The sequence below is a fragment of the Canis lupus genome, chromosome X (assembly GCF_011100685.1).
Source record: "Canis lupus familiaris isolate Mischka breed German Shepherd chromosome X, alternate assembly UU_Cfam_GSD_1.0, whole genome shotgun sequence".
NCBI classification, from domain to species: domain Eukaryota; kingdom Metazoa; phylum Chordata; class Mammalia; order Carnivora; family Canidae; genus Canis; species Canis lupus.
The window spans coordinates 80,197,126-80,205,696 of record NC_049260.1 but is presented as its reverse complement, the minus strand read 5'-3'; the positions used below and the strand labels follow the sequence as shown (position 1 = coordinate 80,205,696).

Here is an 8,571-nt window from a genome sequence, read left to right as displayed (position 1 = left end):
GTATTGAATCTGAGATAAAGTCTCTTTCTGTAACCATTGATTATCACTGAACACCACAATTAAGAAATGCAAGATTTGCTAAAAATGAAAAATTTCAATAGTAATAACAATGTTTTGCCTTCATCCAATAGGGCCCTGTATTCTCTCTCCCTTAAGCGATTTGACAAGTCTTTGTATTTAATCTGAAGACAGCAAATCATGCAAGCAAAATTTTCCTCTGATGTGAGGTCGAAAATCTCCATTCAAGACTACAAGCTTCTACAAAAAAGGAATCACTTTTAGGAGTATATTGTAATATATTAACTACAAGCCTGCTTTTTGTAACAATTCCATTGAAAAGCTGATATGTAAAGGCTTGTGGTAGTTTGTCAACAATTACAATTTTGAAAGATGTCTTCTGAGGGTAAATACTTTGTATATGTTCCTTATAAATTAAAATAATGTTCACAGAAAGGTTAGTGCCTGAGCAATTGCCTTTTAGGGTCTAACACTTTTAGGTGGTATTGCTAATGCTGTCTGAGGAATAATAAAAAGAACAACCTCATATTTTGAGATAAACTGATTTTCAGGATTCCTGGAAGCATAGTCTTAAACTAACCAAAATCTGATCAAGGATATCTTGCAAATGACTGGAAAGTAAGGTCAACATCTCCAAGGTCATTTAGACTACAGTGCATGTAGTGTTTTATACAGGTCTAAAATTAGGCAGAATTCTGGTGTGCTCCTTTCATTCAGGAGAAAAGCAGATTTACGATTTAGTTGTTCTTCTGTTAGTAGCAGAGCATATTTCATGACATAATAAAGGTCAAATACTTTCTAGTCTGACTCATAGGTGGCCTCTGCATGACCTGATGAATAACTGCTATCTAGAATTACTGGTGCTTAAAGGGTGAGATATCCCAAAGAACTGTTTCTTCCTCTTCTTCTAAACCATTATCAGTTGCCTCACTTGAACTGCTTGATTTGAATTAACTGCTCCATTAGTTGATTCAGCATTACCAGAAGCGGTCTCACCCACTTGTGCCATATCAAGTGGTTTTACCGTCTCTTCAGTTTTACAGCTTGTCCTGGAGAATCTAGGTCTGATGTGTCAGTTATTCAATGTTAAAAAAAGTGGAAGACATGAGAAAATACAGACCCAATAACATAGTCCACCAGAGATTGCCAGAGGGAAGATTATGTTCTATTTTCCATTTTGCTTTACATACTGATTTGTCATTTCATAACCACCAGCTTTCTAGATACTTGTTAGACTTTCTTCTGCTCTTGGTATTGATGTGATCAAAGTAATATCTATATCAAGTCCAATTCTACTTTGTTTCATGGATTTCTCTTTTGTGTTTATACTTCCTATAATTTAATAAATTGATGTCAACAATCCAGTTTCATTCTTTGGTGGATTTACTCCTCCTGAATGCAGGCTTTCATAAAATCTGAATATTTCCTTTTTGCTCTGGTAAGACATTGTGCTTGGATTTAGTTTGATTGCTAAGAAGCTTTCTTTCTCTTGGCCTCACTTTTTTTTAAGATTTTTATTTATCTATTCATGAGAGACACAGAGAGAAAGGTAGAGACATAGGCACAGGGAGAAGCAGGCTCCCTGTGGGGAACTCAATGTGGGACTCAATCCCAGGACCCCAGGATCAGAACCTGAGCTAAAGGCAGACACCCAACAACTGAGCCACCCAGGGACCCCCCGGCCTCATCTTTTATGAGTGCTTCATGTAACACTCTGATGCTAGAAATATACCCTCAGGCTCCTATGACAGTCCTGACTGCACAATCTTTGTTGTCTTTCCTACTTAGCCTGCAGCAGCCACTTCAACAATTCACAATTTCTCACTTACTGATCTGCAGTCCTTCACAAGCAGGGATCCACAGGGAAAGCCAGGCAGTTCCTTTTGATGAGTTTTTTCCCACTGTTTAGGTCTATATTGGAAGGCTTAAAAATCCATGTGCTACTTTGACATGTGGACTCAAAAGCCTAGCTGTGTGTCCTTCTGCTATTACCCAATATTGCCCCCCAGCCAGTGGGAAGACCTGTCTAGACAGACAGGTCCCCTAAGAGCCAGATCGCTATACTCCACCCAATCCTCAGCCTAATATTTTTCACTTCCTTGTCAGATTGCAAAACTATTCAAACCAATCACATCCTCCCATAAAATTAAGGGTCACATTAACCTCTTGTTTCTACAAAGCCTTTCCTCCTCAGCCCCTGCTTATTCACTCTGTTTCCAAGTACAACTCTCAAGTGGCCTTGGGTAGACTGCCATGATTTCCTTTGGAACTGTACAACTGATTAATAAACTTCTGTTTTATTTCATCTGTCTTGTGTTTGGCCATCCCATCCCATTTAGGGTGGAGCATCTCTTTCTTACCAGTGAGGTGGAAAGCAGTAAATCAAAACTGGGGTCAGACTTCCCTGTTTCTTTGCACATCTCTTAATTTTTTGTGGAAAACTGTGCATTTGAGATGATAATTGTAGCTATTCTGCTACTGGTTCCCCCTCTGGTGCTTGTTATTGTTCTTTGCTTTTTTATTTGTTTAAAGACTGGTTGGATTACTTGGGCAAAGCCTATTACCCCTCCTCTAAAGTGTGAAACCTCTGATTTTCCACCCCAGAGAACAAAGCACAGGATTTTATATGCCTGCAATCATCCTAGGTTGACTGTTTTTGCAAGGCTCCCTTTGATTGTCTCTTTCTCTGACCAGACTCAGCTGGTAAACTTCACCATTTACTGGATAAGGCACAAATTGCTATTGGGACTTCATCAAGATAAAGTCTTCTGCACAGCAAAGGAAACAGTCAACAAAGTAAAAGACAACCTATGGAATGGGAGAGGATATTTGCAAATGAAATATCAGATAAAGAGCTAGTATCCAAGATCTATAAAGAACTTCTCAAACTCCATGCCCAAAAATAAACAATCCAGTCATGAAATGGCCAGAAGACATGGACAGACATTTCTCCAAATAAGACATGCAAATGGCCAACAGACACATGAAAAAATGCTCCATGTCACTTGCTATCAGGGAAATACAAATCCAAACCACAATGAGATTCCACATCACACTGGTGAGAATGGCTAAAGTTAACAAGACAGGAAACAACAAATCTTGGAGAAGGTGTGGAGAAAGGGGAACCCTCTTGCACTGTTGGTGGGAATGTGAACTGGTACAGCCACTCTGGAAAACAGTGTGGAGGTTCCTCAAGAAGTTAAAAATAGAGCTACCCTACGACCCAGCAATTGCACTGCTGGGTGTTTACCCCAAAGATACTGATGCAGTGAAACCCTAGGACACCTATACCTCAATGTTCATAGCAGCAATGTCCACAACAAACTGTGGAAGGTGCCTTGATGTCCTTCAACAGAGGAATGGATAAAGAAGATGTGGTATATATAGACAGTGGAATATTGCTCAGCCATCAGAGAGGACAAATAACCACCATTTGCTTTGACATGGATGGAACTGGAGGGTGAGCCTAAACTCAATGACTAATATGACTGTAAGATAAAAGAGAAGGAAAATTAAGTCACAGACACACAGGGAAGGTCATATGAAAACGGAGGCAGATATTGGAGTTATGCTGCCACAAGCCAAAGAATTCCAGGAGTCACCAGAATCTGGAAGAGGCAAGGAATATTCTCTCCTTGACCTTCAAAGGAAATGTGGCTGTGTCCTCAACCTGATTTTACCTGAAAACAGAATTCCAGAAACAGAGAACTGCCAGTGTCAGCCCCCAGAGTGTGAGGGTATAAATTTCTGTTTTATACCAACTATTTTATGTAATTTGTTATGGCAGAAGTAGAAAACTAAGATATCCTATCCCCAATTTAATTATCCTCTAGCCATCTACACAAGACATAACCAGTATCCTAAAAAAGATCTTTATTGTTCCACTACATGCCTTTCTGCATGCTACATATTTGTGCATTGCTCCATCACTTTTTACTACATATATATGTATCCATAATCTAAATGTTTATTTTGCATGTTTTGAAAGTTCATATACATGGTGTCATAGTGTTTGTGCATTTCTGCAATGAACTTGTTCCCTTATGCATTATTTTGCACTGCCATCATCTAATGTTTGTCCTTCTAAAATGTCGTTCTCTGTGTCCCAGGTCTTTGAGAATTCCATTCTCATTCCCAGCTCAGACCTTACAGTCTACCTGAACCAACCTCACATCACTGAATTAATGCTGTTCCTACCATAGATGCATTCATTGCTTGAAATGAGTGGTTCACAAACATCATTGAGATTCAGAATCACCTGGGGGACTTCTAAAACTATGACTGTGGCCCAGCATCAGAATTACCAATTGAGGCCTGAGTGAGGCCTGAGAATTTGCATTTCTGACAAGTTCCCAGGTGATGCTGCTGCCACCGGTCCACATCAGTGCAGTACAACCCAGCACCACTGGTCTCCAGGTAAGGTAGGTCATCCATCAGATAACTTTAAAAGAATGCAGTAGGGACAACATCCTTTATATAAGTTGTTTATAAGTTTTTAATTAATTGTAGGATATATAAAAGAACCTAAAACAACCAAATTGTTGAAAGTAGTTCCTTTCAGTAATAGTCAGGTGGGCCCAAACAAAAAGATACAAAGATAGATCTGAGTTGGTGCTATATATCTAAAAAATCTGCGAATTATTCATTTTAAACAAACATTTATTTTTAATGTGAACAACTGCTGTCATAATTCTGGAATATCTGAAGACATTGGAATAAAATGAATGGTGATAAAATTTCATGGACAAGTGAAAATTGGAAAATCTTGATTCCATGAAGAACAAACACATTGTTGCTTTCTTCATTCATGTCTTCTATGCCTCCGAACTGTAGATGAAATAAGATACAATTAAAAATTGAACTTGACTAACATGCAACAGTGACTTTCTTAGTCTAAGAATAGGCAATCCTATGTACTTCTGAGCTAACAGGAGAAATCATGTTTTCCTCTTGTAACCCAGAACCCTGGGTATCAGGGCGCTCTTGCATAATCTAATGTCTTCAATTCTGTGACATGTCAACCTCATCTGTTATTTGCCAAACACCAAAAAGGCTTATTCATTTTGTTTTGAGGAAACATTCTGTATTTAGCCATTTCTTTGATTTTAAAAGCCTGTACTCTATCCATAAAGTATACTTGTTTACCTCCCAGAATCCAAGTTCCAACATCTGGGAAAGGAGAAATTTAAAGGAAAGGACAAAATATGTTGGACATAGATCAACTTGTGTACCAATCCAGTGATAAACAGTAATCTTGCCAGGACTATTTTCTTTCTTTTCACTGTCCCCTGAAATATAAAAATTATAACTGAACAAATGGCTAGGCATCACTCATTAAATGTGGTCCTACACACAATTCTTATGATACCTGTGTAAGTAGTCACATTCTCAAAGGAATTATCTCTACTTCATATAGGAGGTCACATTACTATAACTAAATGATGAAGGCGCAGCTAGTGTTCATATAGGCTGCTTTAGCCACCTGTTCTGGTAACCATGTTCTAAAGAAACATTGGTCTCTGCTACCAGGGCAGACACATTTCCCACCTGTAGAAGACTTACAGCTGTAACTGGAAGGACTTGTAGCTGTGAATGAAGTACATTTCAGAATATGCTGCATTCTATACAAATAGACATCATTAACATTACACTGGCTCACCGAACTACGTTTTAGACATAGATCTTGTGGTTTACTGAGAACGTTTAGAAGCACAACTGATGTATGTCAGGCATGGCTGGGTGATACACAAAACTACACACACATACCTGGGTTCTTAGCAACTGCTCTCTTCTGGGTCCAGATCTTTTCCAGCCCTTTTGTCAGGTTTTTCATTTCTGATCACTTCTTTCTTTTCCTCACTTCCAGCTTCTCGGGCATCATCGTCAGCACTTTCATAGTTATAATCTCTGGCTTCATTAGTGAAGAATAACACAGACTTCTGGACCAGAACTTCATGGAAAAAATAGCCCAATTTATAATCGGTGGCAACATCCATCTCTCTGACCTCAGGAGAATCAGGAGGATAGAAGTAGGTGAAGAAAGAAGAGCCAGAAAAAAAAAAAAAAAGAAAGAAGAGCCAGGCATCTTCCTGGTGGTGGATGCAAAACTTCTGCGGACCTCACCTCTCTGCAGCTTGCTAGTTTTCATGGTGACATCTTTCCCCTCTTTCCAGTAGATCTTACACCCTGTGCTACTGATAATTTCTGGCCCTTTGGAGAAGAAGGGATCAGAATCACCTGGGTCTGATCGCAGTTGGTAGGTTTTCGTCAGGACTTTGTTGAAAAAGTATTCATTTGACTTGAAGATGAATTCTATGGTGAAGCTCATTGGTTCCTCGAATCCTGAAATTTTAATTTTTACATCTTCCAGGTGCTCTAGTACAAGCTCATCACTTTTTTGGATCATCCTGCTGAGGATCTTCACGTTTTAAAAAGCCGTCAACCAAAAGTGAGGTATGCCATTTGTGTGCCCTTCTCCCACAGGCTCTCTTTCCATATCTCCACATGTGCCTTCATGAACACCTACTTGCCACTGACATTCACCTTCTGTGGGCTCATGGATTGCATTGATGATCTCAGATCTCTTATCAAACAGAGGTTGGTAGAACGCAGCATACTTTTTCTCTAGATCGTGAAAATCTCTGTAGAATTGAGCTTCTACTTGGGCATACTGGGCCTGAAGGTTTTTGAGAGCTTTCACCTGCTGCTTAATGGCTAAAAGCAAGTGCTGAGTACTGCCTGCCTTTAAGCTGGGTGCCCCAGTGGGGGCTTCAAGGTCCTGAGGACTTGGCCGCCACTCACCATCTTGGAACTTGAAGGATACACAGTCCCCATCTTCCTAGGACTCAGAGGCATCTCCCAGGGCCTCTGCTGCAGGTTCCTCTGCCTTTTGGGATGCAGGGCCCTCTGTTGGTGCCTGTCGCCCTCAGGGTGGGGAGCCCTCTGCCTGGTATTCGCCCACCCAGACTTCTGCTTCCTCTCTCGGGTGCTCCTGATCCAGGACTCTTCCTGGCTCTTCCACATCTGGAGGCACCGGTCCCTCTCCACAGTCCTGGGCCTCCCAGGAGTGGCAGCTGATCACCATGCAGCATGTGTGGGGCTGGACCAGGACATGGTCATTATCATGGATACGGTGTAGCAGGGAATGAATCAAAACCCTGAAGAGGGACCAAAATCGAGTCATGGGGGCCTCAGGAGGCCCCGCAGCAATTTCTGCATGCTCTTGGCCTTGGCTGTTGCCTTCCTCTTGCTCAATCACTTCCTCTTCCTCCTCATTCTTTTCCTCGTTGGCCTCGCCCTCTTCTGACTCAGACTCCTCCTCATTCCCAAACTCATACTCGAAATCTGGCGACTGGTACTCATCGACTTCCTGGTCCCCGAACTCGAAATCAAACTCCTCTTCTTCCTCTTCCTCCTCCACTTCCCCCTCATGCTCCTCTTCTAGCATCTCTACATCCCAGATCTTTTCTGCGGCTTGGGCAGCGTCCCGCCCACCCTCCTTTTCAAGAAGGGCTCGGGAAAGCCCTTCAGAAGCTAGGAAGGCTGCACTCTCCCTGACTCCATCCACCCCTTCTGAAGGTGACAGTGGGACCCTGAGGGGCCTGGGGTCCTGGCCACCTGGCATCAGACTTGGATCCTCTGTGGCAGACATGGCAGGAGGGGCCCGCAGGTCTGTGCCTCAACTGGAGCTGTGATCAGGCCGCAGCGATAACTGCGGCGAAGATGGCACCTGTTGAAGTGACTTCCCCCAAGGGGAGGTTGTTGGCAGAAGCACCTGTCAGGAGGCTGTGGGGGCGGCAGAGAGGATGGCTTCAGAGGGCCCAACAGTCCATGAAGGTGCCTGTGGAAGCCCTGTCACAGCAGGCACAGAGGGGCACCCCAAGGAGCCCTCGAAGAAGATGGCGCCTGAGGTGGTTGTGGACAAGGCACGAAGGATTCCATTGGCCTGAAGACGAGAGGTGGAACTTGGAGGAGTCAACAAAAGGCCACTTCCTCCACCATGAGCTCTAAGCTGATTTGCTGAGAAGGAATGATTGACATGGCTGGGGTCCAATGGTGAGCGAGGCCTCAGGTTACCCCTAGACCCGAGGGTACTACTATTTGAATTCTTCTTTAATCCCACAGTACTCCCCACCCTTATATTCTACCTTTGAGACAAATCAGTGTCCAGATATGAGAGCACTTTGGGGCATGCAAACTGATTTGTTTCCCAGTTACCTCCTGGGGTTGGTTCATGCCAATAGAGACCACTCATTATTATTATTTTTAATGGATATATCAAACAGCAGCAACGGTAGAAACCTCCCATGAGAGAGGGAGAGGGAATTTGGATATTTTCTCACCATTAAAACTACTTGGGACAGAGGAGGGAAGATGGTGGAAGAGTAAGGGACCCTCGTTTCATCCGATCACTTAAAGTCAGATAGATAGCTTTCAAATCATTTTGAACACTTGTGAACTCAAGCTGTTATCTAAGAAAAGAATTACTGCAATTCTACAAATAGAAAAGTGACCACTTTTTGCAAAGTACGAGGTGCGGAGAAGTGAATGAGG

At 42.3% G+C, this 8,571-nt stretch overlaps 1 protein-coding gene and 1 pseudogene across 1 annotated transcript; both read right to left on the bottom strand.

Annotated features, from left to right (window-relative positions):
* Positions 1-608: 608 nt before the first annotated feature.
* Positions 609-1,161, bottom strand: LOC111094947 (annotated as a pseudogene).
* A 3,417-nt stretch (positions 1,162-4,578) lies between these two features.
* Positions 4,579-7,949, bottom strand: LOC111094904 (proline-, glutamic acid- and leucine-rich protein 1-like). The gene is made up of 2 exons (XM_038586575.1): positions 5,785-7,949; positions 4,579-4,845 (listed from the first exon to the last, which is right to left on the bottom strand). Exon 1 carries the CDS (start codon positions 7,667-7,669, stop codon positions 6,944-6,946), a length of 726 nt encoding a protein of 241 aa, XP_038442503.1. The 5' UTR covers positions 7,670-7,949; the 3' UTR covers positions 4,579-4,845; positions 5,785-6,943.
* Positions 7,950-8,571: the final 622 nt, after the last annotated feature.